Genomic DNA, 19,823 nt, shown 5'->3' with positions numbered 1-19,823 from the left:
TATTCTTACAAAAAATTTAATTAGAATTAATTGTCAAGCTTGAACTACCGAGCCAAGTTCAAGCGTACCTTGAGCTGTTTTGTTAAAAATTAGGAGCTGCTCACGAGCTTTACGAGCCCAACATACCAATGCTCAATCCTGACTTGTTTTTTAATCGAACCGAACTAGGCTTGGCTTAATTGTTTTATGAGCTGAGCTTCTATGAGCCAAACACGATGTAAGCTCAAACTGTTTTGAGCCAATTTACAACCCTAATCTCATGTTCAACTTTCCCTCCACACGGCATTGTATCATCATTAGCATAAGACAAATTAGATTGGGAATAAGGGGATTTTAATACCAATCCAAAATTTTCTGATTGAGGATTGTGTTTCAACTTTAATCCATCAATTTTCAGACCTTTCAGCGTTCCAATTTTGAAAAACTTCGGACTTTTTTGAACTTTCGAAATTTTTTAACAACATATTTTAAATATTCCTAACAATTTGAAAAGTTAAAATAAAAAAATCCATACTAGAATATGTAAGAAACGTATGATAACATACAATAAAAAATGATATATTTATGATTAGTATAGTTTTGCTTTTGATTGATGTGGACTAGAGCTCACATGCCATGAAATGTCGTTACTATCTATGAAAAACATTCTAAATATTTTTGAATTTTCCAATTGCAAAATTTCAGAGGTTAGATTTGATTTGCGTTTTACAAAGTTGGAAATTATCGAACACAATCCGTCGGAATCAGAATTTCCAATCCAATTTACTCCCTTCTCAACCAACATCAATCAGCCTTTATCGTACCTTGATTATTGCTATTGTATCCTTTCAATCCAAAATTAACACTTCTTCGTACTTGATTGGTTGATCGGCTTATAACTAAGTGCAAAGCATTTGTTGGTTATCGGAGGAAATCGAACCCTAAACCTAGGCCTTTGATAAGAAGCTGGGATCGTGTTAATAATTCATAGGTAGAAAGGCCAGATACATTGGACACTAGAATGAGGCGTACTTGGCTGTCCCTCCCATTTTAGTAATGACAAACCAAGCCAACAGATAAAAATAGGGTGAAAGAGCTAGGGTTTATAGAAAAATCAATCTCATGCATCAAAATATTCGTAGGTGGACCGGATAATTCTCCTGCAGAAATACACACATTTCCGAATGACTTTGTCAACTTTTGGACAACCCTATTTCCGAATGATCTATCCCTCCTCATTTGACCTTTGTAAACAGCCTTTCCAACTTCTATTCTTAGCCTCTCTCCTTCTCTCTCCCTCTCTCTTTCTCTCTCATCACTCACTCTTCCCTTTCCTCAATGCCATCAAAACTAACCACTATCAACCTTCGAATCCTTCTCCACCCGCACCCTGACTCAATTTTGCAGCGCAGCCCCCTCTAAAAGGGCGCACACGCTGCCCTTGTGCGTGTACGTACAACCCTCTTATGCTACGTACCTACACCACTATTTGGAGCAAAGTAACAGGATGATGAAGATGATGATGATGATGATGAAGCAGCGTGAATCATCATCGTTAATGTCGCTTCGTGCTCTTGCTTTCTTCTTCATTTTGTTATATGTTTGTGTTGCCTCTCCTGCGGGGGCTTCTGAATCCGAAACTCTCCTCAAGCTTAAGGATTCCTTACAAAACACCGACGGATTAACCACTTGGAAACCATCTACCAGTCCCTGCACCGCCCAAAAGCCGAACTGGATGGGTATTCGTTGTGATGGAAGGGGGAGAGTTTGGGCTTTGCAACTTGAGAATTTGGGGCTCAAGGGTGAAATCAATGTGGGCTTGCTCCAGGACCTGCCTGACTTAAGAACCATAGGCTTTATGAATAACAGTTTTGAGGGTCCATTGCCTGATTTGAGGAAAATTATCGGATTAAAAACTGTCTACCTGACGGGTAATAAATTCTCTGGCACGATTCCTTCAGATTGGTTCACAGGAATGTCATCGTTGAAGAAGCTCCACATGGCGAATAATCAGTTTACGGGAGAGATTCCAAAGTCGTTGGCAGGGTTGGATAAGCTGGTGGAGCTGAGTATTGAAGGGAACAAATTCGAAGGCAAGATACCAGATTTTAGGCAGCCCAGGTTGACAATTTTTAACGTCTCCAACAACAAACTGGAGGGTGAGATCCCGAAAAGCCTAAGAAAATTGGATGCAAGCTCCTTTGCAGGTGAGCCTCAACTTCTCTCTCTCTCTCTCTCTCTCTCTCTCTCATTATCCCGGGAAGAATAATCATGTTTAAGAATCTGAATTTGAGTTGTTATTAATATATTACAATATATACCTTCCAATTAGGATTTTTCTTGTGAGAAACTTTGACAAGCATAGTTGAGAAACCATAGAGAAGACCGAAAATCGATTAAAGCTTAAAGTCTTACATATTCAGTCAGCCATATATTTTTATAAACAAATCTTTCAAGCAATTCTTTTAAATTCAAGAACCAAATAAAAAGAAGATGGTACTGTTCTTTCTTCTTCAAAGGATGAAAAGAGCAAGAGTCGAATTTTTGTAATGCGTACGTAGGTTAAGTTATGAATGCGTGGTATAAAGAAGCATCAGGCATAATCCTCAAGAATCTCCACAGAAAAATTTCCTCCCAGCTTAAATAGGTACAAACATGTAAGTTAATTTATTAGGTGATAAGTGTCTTCTTTCAAGCAAATCAAAAGCACAGAGTACAGTTAGAGAAATAAAAGTATTGTTCTTAAAAGATGTAGGCAATTAAAAGTTTTCCACCTGGACACGCAGGGAATGAAGAACTATGTGGAGGGCCATTAAAAGCATGCAGTACCCCCTCGAAGAAGCCCGCAACCTGGATAATCGTGCTGATTGTGATCGCTGTCATAGTAGCAATCATTGCCATAGTTGCTTTACTGGTCTTCCTCCTTGGACGCCGCAAAAAATTATCTGAATCATCGGTAGAGGCTCCACCACCATCAACAGCAACTGTCCAAAACAGATCAGTTCAAAAAGAACCAGAGCACCAAGCAAGTGCTCCAGGCTCACCTGAAAACTCGATTAAAGGAGGGAATGGAAAGAAGGGTGAACAGAGCTTAAAGCTTTCATTTGTGAGAGACGACAGGGAGAGGTTTGATATGCAAGACTTGCTGAGAGCCTCGGCGGAGGTGTTAGGCAGCGGTTGCTTTGGGTCATCTTACAAGGCTGCTTTGTTGACCGGACCAGCGATGGTTGTGAAGAGGTATAAGCAGATGAATAATGTAGGAAGAGAGGAGTTCATAGAGCACATGAGAAGGATTGGGAGATTGGGACATCCTAATTTGCTTCCACTTGTTGCTTATTATTATAAGAAGGAAGAGAAGCTCTTGATTTCTGACCATGTTCTAAACGGCAGCTTGGCTGCTCATCTTCATGGTAAGTTCCTTTTCCTTTAAACATATACATGTATACAAAGCCTTTATCCAAAGGGATTTTCATTTTTTTTTGATAAAAATGGGGATTAGTTGTAGGGTCAATTATACATCGAACTTCAACTATCCGGACCGTCTATTTTTTAAGTCTTCATTCATAAATCATTCTTGCAAAAATTCAATTCTATTTGAAACCCTTAACTCATTTGATTGTCATGATGAAATTTCAGTTTCTTAGAACATAGTGTTTGTCAATTTCTTTGAACTCAATTAGATGCATCAAATATTTTTAACTTGCTTAATATTTTGCAAGGATGATCTATATATGAAGTGCAACTTGAAAAATAAGCGGTTTGGATTATTGAAATTCAATGTGGTGTGAGCCGCACAACTAGTCTCTATTTTTTACCAAAAATGGAGATCCCTTTAAATAAAGGGCCTATCCACACACACACACACACACACACACACACATATGTATATTTGCATTTTACCTAAACATGAATGACCATATTATCTAGTTCTACTAATTGACGAGATCCTACCTTTAAGTGATAAAAACTATTTGTATACCACATCTCTAATAGAGACATGCCGCACATTCGTATAGTCGTCCATGTAGCATTGCTTTTACATATGAGTTTGCAAAATTAAAGTTTATTGTCATTATAGACAATTTTACTTTGTGTTTTAGTTGTATATATATCAAACCTTTTCTCTTCCCCGGTATCCCCTTTAGATCGAGGAAGAGATTCAATGAATGGCTAATTAATTAATTGGTGTTATCTGCACTTTCATGATCAGGAAACCAAACCCTCGACCATCCAAGCCTTGACTGGCCGACCCGTTTGAAGATTGTCAAAGGAGTAGCCCATGGCTTACGCTATCTCTACAGTGAGCTTCCCAGCCTAGTAGCACCCCATGGCCACCTCAAATCCTCAAACGTTCTTCTCAACGAGTCCTACGAGCCCCTTATCACTGACTACGGCCTAATCCCTGTGGTAAACCAAGAACATGCTCACACCCTCATGGTGGCCTACAAGTCCCCAGAGTACATGCAAAGCAAGCGCGTGACAAAGAAGACCGACGTGTGGAGCTTCGGAGTGTTGATCTTGGAGATCTTAACGGGGAAGTTACCCACCAACTTTTTGCAGCAAGGTAAGGGAAGTGAGGAGGATTTGGCAAGTTGGGTGAACTCGGTGCCTCGGGAGGAGTGGTTTAGTCAGGTGTTTGATACGGGAATGGGGGCAGGCAAGAGTAGTGAGGGAGAGATGCTGAAGCTCTTGAAGATTGGGTTGGAATGTTGTGAAGGGGAAGTGGAGAAGAGACTAGATCTGAAAGAGGTTGTGGAGAGGATTGAAGAGTTGAAGGAGAGGGACAACCCTGGAGATTCAGATTTTTTCTCTACGTGTGCTAGTGAAGGCGACATGACGAAGATCGTTGGCTGATGAAACGATTCTCTCTTTCTGCATGACATGATCAATGGTTCATTGATTCAGCGATGACAAGAAAACTCTTAATTTGTATCTGTCACGTCCTTCCCAATTCCCTCATAGGATGAGATACAACAATGAACTGTTTTTCTATAAGATTTGGCTTTATAAGCAAGCTAGGTTTAAACAGAGTACTTCAATATTCCATAATTCATTCTGAGTAAAACCATTTATTCATCTAATAATCCTTAATTACAATATCATAGCCAAAGTGTTTATAAAAGTTCATTTGATCGCGCCACTTCTAAATGGAATAGGATTTGCACATGTTTCAAATTTGAAGTAAGACCCTAGAGTTCTCTGTCTCTCAACTCTTTGTACTAGGCAAGCCCTTGAAGTGAGACCCTATAATTCTTAGTCCCTCGACCCTTTGTACATTGATATATATAAAAAAAATCCGCTAAATACATGAAAAAGTCTTTTACTATATCACATATCATTAAAAATTAATATTAAAAGAAGAAAGGTATACAAACATTATTTAAATGTTACACGACGATATTATCTACACTATGGGGGAGGGGGATGGGCCGAGTCTCACAATCGGCTAACAATAATATGGTTCAAATTCACATTTGGCGAGAATCGAACATAAGACCTCTCATATTAAACTGTAGTATTAAGTGCACAAATGTGTTAATTAAGTTTACATAATCTAATTTTTCAACAATTTTTTTTTTTCAATTGCCTATGATTACATTTTTTTGGATTTTATTTTATTTTATTTTTTGAATTTGAATTGTAAATACACACACACATTTTCTTTAAAAAAAAAATTGAGGACCCTTCCGAAGTGAGGACCGAAAACGGACACCTACTTCAGCTATCATCTGGACCAGCCTTGCACCTACTTACTCAGTATATGTCACTTGGCAATATTTGTCTTTTCAAAATCATTGAAGGAGGAAAAATATTATTAAAGAACCAGTCAGATAAAAAAAGATCACTAACATCCCTCTTCCCAGCTACACCAAATAGAAAAAATTAAAAGAAGAAGGAAGAATTTCCCAATAGTTCAGTAACTATAAATAAATGAATTCTGTCAATATTAACTCAAAAACTTAAGAGGTATTTTCTTTCTCTTACTAATTATAGAGAAGAATTTACTGCCAAAAAAGTCCTACGATCGGTCCTAAGAAATAGGAGAAACTGGGGCTGTGCAGCATGGCCACAACCTACAAGTGTCACCAAGGGCTAGCTAAAACAATTAAGTGCATGTACGTCCTCCCATGTATATGTGTGTCTCTCTTCTCATGTGATGTGTCGCGAGATTGGTGAGAAGAGACACAAATAAATGGGTATGCACCCGGTTGCATCTCTCTCGCCACTACCTGACATACAAATGAATTTTCTTTTAACAGTGATTGAACAATTACAGTTGTCGTATTCTAACTGCCGATGTTCATATTGTAACGATATGCCCGACAAGCAAGGGTAAGAACCAAGTCTAGGGCTTAGGCTTCATCGATCATTTATCTTTTGTTACCTGTAGTATATTTATCTCTTGTATATATATTAAGCGAAATCCTCTCAGAGATCAATACAAGACCAAAAACTGAAACTTCTTAACTGCCCTTTTTTTCTTATATATCGTTCTTCAAGTTCTTCATTGTAACAGAGTTATCTCTCATCTAATGGTACGTACATGTGTAATTTCAAAAACTTTGTTGGGAGACTTGGTTAATATTAGAAATTCTAACCGATGTGCGCGTTTTGGCATGCATCAGCATCAATCGTCTCTATATCTAATCTAGGGGCAACTTTCTAAAATGATGCTGTAAATATGGGGGTTAATTAGCTCTGATAACCGAGTTAATGTTTGTTTTAATTAACTTTAAGTAGTTTTGAATAGTTAAGTTCTATGGCCCTTAAGCATTTGGGAAGTTTAAGAGTACAGAAGGAAGGAGAAATAAAGCTTTGCATTTCTTTGTTATCTTTAAATTTTTCTTTTTCTCGAAATTTACTTATGTTCCCATATTCATGTTTGAGCAAGAACTTGCCATATTCATGTCTGAGCAAGAAGTTGTTCAATCTGAGAGTTGAGAAAGAGGAAGGGCGAAAGAGAATAATGTGGTATAACAACGTTGATAATGGAAATAATAATCAAGGCGCGGGGATAATAGCAGTGGCAATCGACGACGGCGTCTCCAGCCAAAATGCTTTGAAATGGGCAATTGATCATCTCGTCTCTCGTTCTACCAGCCATGCTCCTATCAAGCTTGTCCATGTTATTCACCCATCTAATTCCAATAATACACTTCATGCAACTGGTAACTCCTTCTCTCTATATCTTTCATATATACATGCCATATATTGCCCGATAATTAGTTTTGTTCATCAATCAATATTGTGTTAATTATCACATTTCTAATAAAGGCGGGACTCATCTATGTGAACACATAGAAGTTTTCTGCGTGTTGAGATGGCACAAGTAGCAGTACTCTTGCGTGAGTAATTAACACATTTTGTTTGATTTTTGGTGGCACTTATAGAGAACAACCCATCAAATGAAGGGCAAGCTCACGATGCTCCAAATACAGATTTCTTACTTCCATTTCGTTGCTACTGTACGCGCAAACGAGTAGGGTTCATTTAATTCTTAACTTTTTCTTTTTAAGAAACCTCTGTGGTTATAAATGATTACACGACATAAACCTTACCCCTTATTCATTTTTTAATCTGATGATCAACGTATATACTTATATATATACACTATAAAATTAAGAAGCTAGTTCCTGATGACTAAATATTTTTAGTTATGACAAATTGTAAGTAGATGTAGTTGATTTGTGGAATTAATATTATCAGGTACAATGCGAGGCTGTTCTACTGGAGGATCAAGATGTAGCTGAGGCATTAGCTGAGTACATTTTCCGCCATGGCATTGAGAATATCGTTGTTGGTGCTACATCCAGGACTGGTGGGTTAACTAGGTATGCAATACACATGTAAGATTGTGCGTGTATGTGTGTTTTTGTTGTCCAAACTCATACGATTATCAAAACATGTTGTTCAAGTAGGCGTCTATTCAAGGCATCTGAATCTATTCCAGGCAGAGTCCTGAAGTTGGCACCGCATTTCTGCTCAGTATACACCATCAAACAAGGAAGGGTGAGCGAAATGCGTGAAGCATCTCGTCCACTTCCAAATATTCATGTTGAGGAGAGGGCAGTGAATCACCAGTCCGATCACATGTAAGCATTTATGTATTCAATAAATTGGATCGTTTTGCCAAACTTTCAATTTCTACCAAACATTACATTAAGAAACAAACAACCTAATCTATTTTCCAGATTCACAGTCTAATAACGTACAATTATATTTTGAGTGCGAGCTTAAATGTTAGAGCTGACGTCTGCACCTGAACTGGCATACGAATCTGTTACTTATTTGACTCATTTGTTAACTAACTGATTTGGTTGATGTGCTTGTCTAGAGGTAGAGGTCTGAACAACAGAGCATATGATGAGGTCTCAGTGGCTGAGAATGATGTTTCGTTTGTAAGCTCAGAAAGACCAAGTACTGATAGCATTTTATCTTTCTACCAAAGTTTTGGGCCAGCTGGCCTAACCCGATATCCGTTAGAATCATCATCAAACATGGAAAGTATTGCAAAACTAGACGAAGATTTTGACAGTTTTGATTTTGACACTCCGCATGAACTGTCATCAACAGTACAGCGTTGTGGAGGAACACCCCTCTTGTCGCAGAAAGAATTGGTAAGTTGTTTGAAAAGGATACAAGTAAAAGTTAATTACCAACTAAACACGAAAGAAAGTTCATTTTGATTCGAAATCTTTGGTGCTTGCAGGATGCCATGGAAGAGGAGATGAAAAGGCTTAGAGTGGAGCTGAAGCAAACAATGGACATGTACCACGCAGCCTGCAGAGAAGCAGTGGCAGCAAAACAGAAGGTTGGCTTAATTTGAACCCTCTTAAATCTTCCTAGCTACTTAGAGATAGCATTTTTAGCTAATAGCTTTTTCTCTTACCATGTAAAGTTTTTAGGTATGCATGTACTTCATTGAATTTGTTTGCTCTTCCATTTCTTTCATAAAGGTAGGACCACTTGCATATATATGCCTGAGCTCCAGATTTGATTAGCAATGTCGTAATAACATGTTTAAGCATTCTTGAAGACGGATACTGTAGAATATTTAGACTACACATTCCTATAATATATAGGTAACACTCAGCCTGATCAAAATTTTCAGATTCACAGTCAAACAACACGATGAGAGAGAATAAGTATATGACATTAAAATTTACATCTATTTTGTTATTTGATCCATGCATCCTGGCGTACAATTATCACCTAAACTTCGAGTTTTTTTTTGGTCGAAAACTTTGAGTATATTATATCGTAATGCGGCATACTTTCATCTATTTTATTATTTGAATTTAGTGTCTCAATAGCTATCCTGAGTGTAGTCTTCTCATCTTTCTCATATTCAATACAGACAATTGAGCTACAAGAGTGGAAATTGAAAGAAGGGAAAAAACTAGAAGAGGCACGATATGCCTTAGAAACAACTAGGGAAGCTATGGAGAAAGAAAAAGCACATTCTAAAGCAGCAATTTTGACAGCTGATCATCGTCACGAAGTAGCTCAGAGGTTTGCTGAGAAAGAGGTGACAATCAGTGCAGATCAAATATTCAAAGCTTTAAGGGAGGCTGACGATGAAGAGAAGAAAAGAGTTTTGGATGCTTTAGGCCAGTCCCAAATAGTTTTCAAATACCAAAGCTTAGTTCGTATCTTAGTTGTTTTATTGTTATTTTCTTTTTACTGTTCACTGTTTTAGTGAATTCGTTTCCACAGATTTAAGTGGCCTTTTTATGGCATTCAACTGATTTGTTTTTCTCTATATACTAGCTAGGTATTAGTTGTATAGCATTTTATCATTAAGTTGGGATTGTAGAAGAGATTGGGTCAAATGACAACAAATGACAAAGTAAATCAAAGCACACGTAAGATGATAAACATTCATTAATTACTTTCTGATTTTAGAATTCAAGTCTACGTGTTACTATACAAATGGTGAGATATGTATGTTAAAAAGTTAATAACTTAAAAAATACAATTTTCCACCACTTATATAAAAACATGTGGTGTACCACCCATGTTCTGATCATAATGAAAAATTTCTCTAACCCCTGCGTTTGGTTTCTGTTTTAGGGTTTGTGTGAACCTAAACACTAAACCCCAAAATTGTAAAGTAGCTTAATCTACGATAATCGAAAAAAGAAAATAGAATTTACTGGGATATTATCGATTCCAGAACTAATCTTCCAGAACCGATCCTCAGACTAAAAACCGGAAGTGACCTGAGAAGAGCTTCATATTTAGCAGGCTCCAATTTTGAGCTGTGGGTGGGAGAGAGCAACGTCTAGTGCTTGGCCTTGTCGCCGGCGCCGTCATCGTCCAAGATGAGGCAAAGAGCGTCGTCATCCTCGTCCAAGCTCAGCAGCGTCGTTGTCCTCGTCGTCCTCATCCAACCTTAGCAGCATCGCCGACCTCGTCCCTTCCCCTGATGCGCCAACTCCCTTCCTCTTCCCCTGATGCAGTGCCAGCTCCATTCCCCTTCCTCAGGCTTTTCCAAAAAATTTCTCAACTTTTACTTGCAAATTTTACGGGTATTGAGAAACACTCGAACACCTAGTTACACCCCTACACTCGGCACATCTCCTCCGTTCGATTTTGGTCCGCACCTTAGAAACGCCCCTCTGAGCTAGGCAGCAGGAAGCCCCAACCCCTCAAGTGAATGTGGACCCAGAATACGCTGCCTTTCCTATTTCTGCATGAGACATTGAGAATGTATGAATGTTTCCTCTTCACCATTCGATTTTTTTCCTTTCCTTTTTTAGTTATTAACTCCTTCGTCATTGATGTTATTCTTATCATTAATGTTATTTTTACCATGTATTTGTACTACAATTGTCCCTCCTTCTTTCCCCTTATCTTTCACGGTCACTGTCTTCACCAAGACGATCTAAATCAACTCTCCTACTACTACTGCACGATTCATCAATGCTGCACTCTCCCTTTTTTTAGTCTGTTTGATTCTTTTTTCTGTTTGATTGAATTCCTTTTTTTAGTCTATTTGTGTGATATTTCATCTCGAAATTTATTATATTTTATTCTTAGTAGTAGTGAAATTATCAAAATATCCCTGAAATGCCATGAAGGCCTTCCACATGAACTTTAATTTTCCTTTCACTTTTCCACTCTTATTTTACTACTTCTAAATAGTACTCATTTTTACGAACACGTGACCACAGACGAAACTCAATTCGAAGTTTTAACAGACAAGTTATACTTAATACTATGAAAGATTTAACTGTTGGCTAATAGGACTAAAAGGAGGACCTTGTGCAGTGCCCTCCATTGCCTTGGTCTTGTTTTAAAATAAACTATTTCTGTGCAGAGTGTTGCACTGCATGGAACCTAATGGAAATTGAAGGCATGCATGTGGACTATTAAATAATGTTTTATTTGGGGTTAAAACCCACTTTTTTTTTGTTCACTTTTAATACACTCTCCTTTCTCTCCCATTACTTCATGTCTCTCCCTCTACCTACTCAATCATCAATTTTCATCATCAGATCCCATCACTTTTCCCTCAAAGAAATATGCCTTTAACACTGACTAACCGGAAGTTGCACTTCCATGTACTAACGGTATTTGTTTGTGTTTTTCAGGGGTCCTCTAACATAGTGTTTTGTCTTTCATTATCAAGCTAAAGAATTCAAATTACTATGTTCAGTATGTGTTTACTGCTATTACTAATCTTTTGAAACTTTTTCTTCATTTTATATTTTCCTTTTCAATTTAAATCTCTTAAGCTCTCATTTGTGCTGTAGGTTGAAAATCAATTGTTTAGTTTCTGCACCCACATATAAATGTGTGCGCGTATGTTAGCAGACAAACATGAGACTATGAGATGACTTAATGATATCTTTGCAAAGTCATGTTCACTCATAGGAATAACGGATGCCAATTTTTTTTTACCTGAATTGCCTCTCTCTCAATAATATAGATGGAATTCGGATGGACAAAACATATAGGAAACTAGGATTAGACAGAAAGAAAAAGGAAGAAAACATGGTACTACGAATTAAATAAGAATCATCATTTCAAGTAAAACCTTTCAAAGTTTTGGAAAATTCCAGGTTTGTGTGACAAACTGGAAATCAGAATATTTGTTTAATGGTTGAAGAAATTTCACTTATGAGGGCCATGCCTCAGGAAGTAAATGGTGGGGTTGTAGGTATTGCATTACATATTAGAAAAGAAAAGTTTCGGAAAATTTTTAGTATTGATTAATACATCTGGTACTTTCTAGCCCTCAAAACTTTCTATCTAGCTTAAGCATGCGGGTTGGCTTTGAATGCATCCCAACCACTTGTTGCCTTAAATAAAACATATCTTCTACGCCAAGGCATGAATGCTTGTATTCCTAGTCTATTTATAATATACACTTAGATTGCAGGATATGATGAACTATGAGAACAAGATTGATTAATCATAATGTACATGGTCACTTTTCTTTTCCTTTTAAATTGGTACCTAATTAGACATTAAAGGATGTGAAATTGTTTCAAACTCTTTTTTAGGTGAGCTCAAAATGTTGGGCGTTCCCTGCATTGGATTTGATGTTTAATTTGTAGAAATATGATTACTTTAAGTAATTCTATTAGTTCTAGACTTGAATATTACATATTGTAATGCAAATGTAGTGATCCAGAGAAAAGCGTACTTACACACTTTTACTTATTAATATGCATTCAAATAATTAATTACTAATAGCATTGCGGTTGTGCAGGAGCATGAAAGAGGAAGCAGGGTGATGTGTATTGAACTGGTTGCTAATTGATTCTTAAGGAGGGTAATACTTGATGCATAGTGTTTTCGTATTTATTATTTTGAACTAGTGTCTTGTATGGCACCCCTTGATGGTTTATGTCGTGTTAATGTGGGTTATGCAGAATTTGATCCTCAACATCGCCTTATCTCGAATGAGTGAATTCACTATGAAGTTTTTGTAGATGCAGCTCACCGATATCGTAAAATTGAATATGAGAAGCAAATAGGTTAAGAAAGGAGCTCCATGGTTTTTGAAGAAAATATATTCGATGGTTTTCTGTCATTAGTCTTTTTTCATTACTTTTTTTTTTATATCTATTTTCTAACATGCCATTACATAATCTGATTGTGTGCTCATCTTTTTTAATTGTATTATTGTACCAGGCAAAGAAAACTACATTTATGGTAAGGACTTTATGCAGAACGGGCGGGGAACCACTGCTATTTTGGTGGTTTTGCCAGATGCCTTAATTGTTGCTGGAGATTATGGTATATTCCAGTGAAAGTAATACTTCTTTATCTTTAACTACCATGGATTATTATTTGACTATATTTATGGTATATGTAATATATTAATTGGTTCCAATTTTATCTATACAGTTAGACTTGAAGAAAAGAAAGTCAAACGCATTTCTAAGAATCCTCCAACACGAACAACATGGTCACATGATCAATATTTCACTCTCTTGAGTCAAACACATTTCTAAGAGTTGAAGAGCATTACCTAAAGAATACATCGATAATGGTGCAGTAAATTCTTCTCCTCACTTAATTCCTTTATATTCTTTAGGTGATAGATCCCTAGTCGAAGAATTGATACTTAGTACAAGCAGAGAATCTTTTTATTTATAGATAACAATGGCAGCCAAACTCTCATCTATCTAGGTGAATTGGTTGCTAACCTGTTGTATCACATCCAGGAAATGATGGGGTAGTGGACGAGTAGTTATTTTCAAAGCATATTGAATGTGTTTACACAATTATAGGAAGCAAGTATTCCATGTATACAATGTGTATTATCAACATATATCTTAACCTTTATCACAATTAGTTTTGTCTACGTAGGATTCTTATAGATAATTCACTAGTAGCTGGCTTAATGAAGCACAAGAAACTCCCGAATCCACGATGGCAATTTGTGGTCTTAGTGTATTTCTTTGCTCAATCAACGATAGCATTAAAAGAATGCGATGTTGTAGCTACACTCTTTATATGTCCTAAAATCTAATGCACATCATATTGATCATGCGACCATGTTGTTCGTGTTGGAGAATTCTTAGAAATGCGTTTGGGTTTCTTTTTTTCGAGTTTAACTATATACATAAAATTGGAACCAATTAGTATATTATATATACTATAAACATAGTCAAATAATAAGCAATGGTAGTTAAAGATAAAGAATTATTACTTTCACTGGAATATACCATAATCTTCAGCAACAATTAAGGCATCTGGCAAAACCACCAAAATATTAGTGGTTCCCCGCCCGTTCTGTATAAAGTCCTTATCATAAATGTGGTTTTCTTTGCCTGGAAAGAAGTTGTTAATAATAGATTACCGAGAGAAATAGGTAAAAGAAATTTCTATCCAAGATTCAATAGTTGGTCTATTCTTAGCCTCGATAAAGTCCATCTTGTTGTGAGGATACAATTAAAAAAATGAGTACACAATCAGATTATGTAATGGCATGTTAGAAAATAGATATAAAAAAAAGTAATGAAAAAAGACTAATGATAGAAAACCATCGAATATATTTTCATCGAATATATTTTCATTTCATTGAATATATTTTCATCAAAAACCATGGAGCTCATTTCTTAACCTATTTGGTTCTCATATTCAATTTTATAATATCGGTGAGCTGCATCTGCAAGAACTTCATAGTAAATTCACTCATTCGAGATAAGGCGATCAAATTCTTCATAACCCACATTAACAAGACATAAACCATCAAGGGATGCCAGACAAGACACTAGTTCAAAACATGAGCAACATGAGAAACAACATTTTCTTTGGTTTTACCCCAATTTTAAGTTTACAACAAAGACTACTGGGGTAAGTGTGTTGTATATGTGAAGTTTTATCTATGTGCATATAAGTTGATATATTTCTGCTATATATATCAGTTCAATAGATGGTATATGTATGTTTCGCGACCATACATGAAATGATGGGGTAGTGGACGAGTGGTTATTTTCAAAGCACATTGAATGTGTTTACACAATTATAGGAAGCAAGTATTCCATGTATACAATGTGTATTATCAACATAAATTTTAACCTTTATCACAACTAGTTTTGTCCACGTAGGATTCCTATAGATAATTCACTAGTAGCCTCGATGGAGCACAAGAAACTCCCGAATCCACGATGGCAATTTGTGGTCTTAGTGCATTTCTTTGCTCAATCAACGATAGCATTAAAAGAATACGATGTTTTAGCTACACTCTTTATATGTCCTAACATCTATTGCACATCATATTGACCATGCGACCATGTTGTTCGTGTTGGAGGATTCTTCGAAATGCGTTTGAGTTTCTTTTCTTCGAGTTTAACTGTATACATAAAATTGGAATCAATTAGTATATTACATATACTATAAACATAGTCAAATAATAAGCAATGGTAGTTAAAGATAAAGAAGTATTACTTTCACTGGAATATACCATAATCTTCAGCAACAATTAAGGCAAATGGCAAAACCACCAAAATATTAGTGGTTCCCCGCCCGTTCTGTATAAAGTCCTTATCATAAATGTGGTTTTCTTTGCCTGGAAAGAAGTTGTTAATAATAGATTACCGAGAGAAATAGGTAAAAGAAATTTCTATCCAAGATTCAATAGTTGGTCTATTCCTAGCCTCGGTAAAGTCCATCTTGTTGTGAGGATACAATTAAAAAAATGAGCACACAATCAGATTATGTAATGGCATGTTAGAAAATAGATATAAAAAAAAGTAATGAAAAAAGACTAATGATAGAAAACCATCGAATATATTTTCATCGAATATATTTTCATTTCATCAAATATATTTTCATCAAAAACCATGGAGCTCATTTCTTAACCTATTTGCTTCTCATATTCAATTTTATGATATCGGTGAACTGCATCTGCAAGAACTTCATAGTAAATTCACTCATTCGAGATAAGGCGATCTTGAGGATCAAATTCTTCATAACCCACATCAGCACGACATAAACCATCAAGGAATGCCAGACAAAACACTAGTTCAAAACATGAGCAACATGAGAAACAACATTTTCTTTGGTTTTACCCCAATTTTAAGTTTACAACAAAGACTACTGGGGTAAGTAGGGCTGGGCACGGGCCGGGCCGGGCCCAATTTTGAAGGGACCGGACCGGACCTAGGTTTAAAGGGAACGGGGCGGGCCGGGCCGGGGATTACATTTTTTAATATAAGAACCGGACATTACCCGGCCCGGTTGAAACGGGCCGGTTCGGGCCGGGTCCACGGGTCCATTTTTTTTTTTTGGTTGTTTGAAAGAAAAAAAAATTGTACATATTCACAGATTGCAAACTGCACAGATTTGCACAATCTGCACAAAACTGCACAGATTGCAAACTGCACAGATTTGCACAGATTGCAAACTGCACAGATTTGCACAGATTGCAACTGCAAAAAGTCACATACTGCATTTTCGCATATTTTGCACAAATTCACCATTATTCACATCCAATCTAAATACAAAGTCCAACATCCAAGTTCATAGATTAACAATACATTCAAAATAATAATATTACATCTTCCAAGTTCCAACATCTAAAAATTAAATCAACATACAAAATATCCGAAAATCCAAGTTCCAACGCCCAAGTTCCAACAACAATCTTCATTGAATCTGTAAACAAAAATAGAATATAAACATGACATTTTTAACGTCCAACATCATATTATCTATCCTCATTCAAATTGAATTATTGAAATTTAAAGTTTATTCATTTGAGTTTAAAATATTACCGCAATTCCTTTTCCTTTATTCGTTTGAGTTGTTTCAATTTCAGGAACACTTGATGAGATTGTTGAACTAGTAGATATAGTATTTGCTCTTTTTCTTTTATATTCTACAACAAAGAACAACCGTTAATTGTAAACCAATTAATATAAAGTTATAAACCAAACTATAAAAAACAAGATAATTACCTTCTTCACACTCTTGATAAAATTCAAGCTTCGCGGGACTTGCTTCATACTCAATGCTGCCAATTGGTTCACTTCTTATCCAATTTTGAAGGCACATCAATGACTCCACTGTTTGAGGAAGGAGACATGATCTACAAGGGTCAATTACTCTCTTTCCTCCACTAAATGCACTATCACTGGCAACTGTTGACACTTGAATTGGCAAGACATCTTTCCCTATCAAAGCAAGTGTGGGATATGTGCTCCTCCCTTTCAACTTCCACCATTTCAAAACATCAAATTGTGAACCATGTGGTACTTTCTCTACAGTGTCAAGGAGATACCTATCCACCTCATGTGCAAGCGCAATATCCTCGGTGTCTTCTAGTTCCTTTTCCCAATCATCCATGATTTGACTAAATATCATTGGATTTTCTGTTGGCACACTAGAAGATGATTGTTTTACCCTTGAAGAAGAAGTGTCAAGAACTAAATCTTCTCGACCCTTTTGTTGTGTTTGTGAATCGAAAGCTTGACTAACATATTCATCACACATTGTCTTCAACAATGTCTTCACTTGATTACTTTTTTGTTCAATCTCTTCATCAAGAAGTTGTAATTGCTTTCTACACAAGTGCATGTAGTGCCTCAATTTGAACCTTGGGTCTAAGACAAGGGCAATTACAAATATTTGATTAAGGGACTCAATTGAACCAAAATACTTTCGATATTTGGCTCTCATGTTGAATGCCATATCACGTAGCACCAACTCTGCAGGTCCTCCAGTTTGCATATATTCAGGCAAAAGAAGTTTTTCTATCTCGTTTTCTACAGCAATGACATCATGAACAGCTGTGTTAGATGTGGGATACTTAGTTGCACTAACTTTCAAAGTTACAAGATAGAAGACCTTTAAAAATTTCACAAACACTTCTGCATTATCCCAATCTTCCTCCTTATGTGGTCCAATCCTCCCTTTACCCGCCACTTCTTCTCCTTCATCAGTAAACACCTTTTCACTGAAATAGGTGGTGTATATATTGGCTTCATCATCTTCTATCATCCTTTCAAATGCTTTTTTAAACTTCAAGCAAGATTCTAGCATCATGTATGTGCTATTCCACCTAGTAGGCACATCCATAACAACTAGACCCCTACTATCCAACTTCTCATTCTCCACACATTTCTTGAAATAACTTAACCTTCGGGGACTTGATCTCACAAACCGCACGGCATTTCTAAGAGCATCCACACTTGTCTCTAATCTTTTCAACCCATGTTTCACTACCAAGTTGATAATATGAGCTAAGCACCTCACATGCATAAACTTGCCATTCATAATCACTTTACTATTAGGCCATTTCTGCATTTTACGAACAACATACTCAATTGCCACCTTATTAGCCGATGCATTGTCAACTGAAATGCACATTACCTTTTCAATCCCCCACTCAACCAAACATTGCTCAATCATCTTCCCTATTTCTTTGCCTTCATGACTTGAAATCAAACAAAAGTTTAGAATCCTTTTGTGCATATTCCAATCATCATCCACAAAATGAGCAGTTAGCACCATGTAGTTCAAATTTTGCACACTTGTCCATGTATCGGTAGTCAAGCTCACTCTATGATTGTGTATCTCCTTTTTTAACTGCTCTTTCATGCTATCATACATACTGAATAACTCCCTCACGATAGTTCTCCGAGATGGAACATGCAATCTAGGCTGGACTTTGCACATCATCAGCCTAAACCCTTCACTCTCCACAATACTAAAAGGTACCTCCTCCATCACAATAAACTCAATAATACCTTCCACACTTTCTTCTTGGCTCCACCCTTTAGCAACAAGCATGTTTTTGACATCCCCAGAAGGTCCAGAACTACCTATAACCTTTTGCAACTCATCAGTTGGTTTATATGACTTGCAATGTTTATTGATATGTTTGATGTCAGTACTAGTTCCACACCCACTAGTATCACATGCAAAAAGGGCGTTACAATGGTTACACTTAGCCTTCAATACTTGTACCTCCACCTTCTCTTTCTTTCCATCCTTTTCTACTTCTTGTATTTCCGAGACGGTACACTTAGTGACATAATCCCAAACCCAAGATCTCTCAGAAGAAGATCTCTCTAGTGAAGCTATTATAGTTGGTTGCTTTGTCTTTGGAATAGGTGGTGCTTTTCTTTTTTTGGAGGATGAGGGGTTTGGGGGAGGCATTGATGGTTTTGAATGTGTGGGTTGTGGAGGACATGGTGATGTAGCCGTAGATGATGCTACATTAGTACTACTAGGGGTACTTTGACTTTGAGATTGAGACATTATGTAAAAATCTGTAAAAATTAAATAATAGAACTATATTCATTAATCAAATAAAATAGCATAATCTCCATGTAAGCATAATCTACACATTATACATAATTTAAACCCAAAAAAGCATAATCTACCATTCATGACATTTTACCAAAATGTTTCAAGAAACTATGCTCTTTTCCATAGGCTAAAGAAACTGTGTTTTCTACAATATTGGCCAAGTACTTATTGTGTGTGTGTGTGTGTGTGAGATGTATATGTAAGCAAACAAAAAATAACCATCCAGTAAGCAAACAAAAAATAACCACCAGTAAGCAAACAAAAAATAACCATTGAATCTGAACCACCAGTAAGCAAACAAAAAATAACCATCCAAACAAAAAATAACCATCCAAAAAAAAAAATAACCATCCAAACCAAGAACTCACCAGTAAGCAAGCAGCATGCATGCACTCACCAGCACCAGGGGCATCTCCGTCCCTTCATGGCATGGAACATAATTATATGGTATTATGTGCCGATAAAACACTTCACTTAAAAATCAATAAAGACTTAAACTTGAGATTTTCATCAGAGGGTAAGTGTACCTAAAGCAGTGTTCTTTACGGTTGCTAGAGTGCAGGACG

The 19,823-nt window shown here is 36.6% G+C and overlaps 2 protein-coding genes across 2 annotated transcripts; both read left to right on the top strand.

Moving 5' to 3' along the window:
- The first annotated feature begins 1,278 nt into the window (after positions 1-1,278).
- On the top strand, positions 1,279-5,060 carry LOC137738248 (pollen receptor-like kinase 1). Its single transcript, XM_068477878.2, has 3 exons — positions 1,279-2,186; positions 2,766-3,389; positions 4,190-5,060. Exons 1-3 carry the CDS (start codon positions 1,487-1,489, stop codon positions 4,831-4,833), a joined length of 1,968 nt encoding a protein of 655 aa, XP_068333979.2. The 5' UTR covers positions 1,279-1,486; the 3' UTR covers positions 4,834-5,060.
- A 1,054-nt stretch (positions 5,061-6,114) lies between these two features.
- LOC137736073 (uncharacterized) lies at positions 6,115-9,742 on the top strand. The gene is made up of 8 exons (XM_068475411.2): positions 6,115-6,312; positions 6,872-7,148; positions 7,371-7,459; positions 7,687-7,811; positions 7,899-8,072; positions 8,315-8,597; positions 8,690-8,791; positions 9,338-9,742. Exons 2-8 carry the CDS (start codon positions 6,947-6,949, stop codon positions 9,677-9,679), a joined length of 1,317 nt encoding a protein of 438 aa, XP_068331512.2. The 5' UTR covers positions 6,115-6,312; positions 6,872-6,946; the 3' UTR covers positions 9,680-9,742.
- The last annotated feature ends 10,081 nt before the right edge of the window (positions 9,743-19,823 follow it).

The sequence above is a fragment of the Pyrus communis genome, chromosome 13 (genome assembly GCF_041283825.1).
Source record: "Pyrus communis isolate YQ-2024b chromosome 13, ASM4128382v1, whole genome shotgun sequence".
In the NCBI taxonomy this organism is placed as follows: Eukaryota; Viridiplantae; Streptophyta; class Magnoliopsida; order Rosales; family Rosaceae; genus Pyrus; species Pyrus communis.
This window is presented reverse-complemented; position numbering and strand designations above follow the sequence as displayed.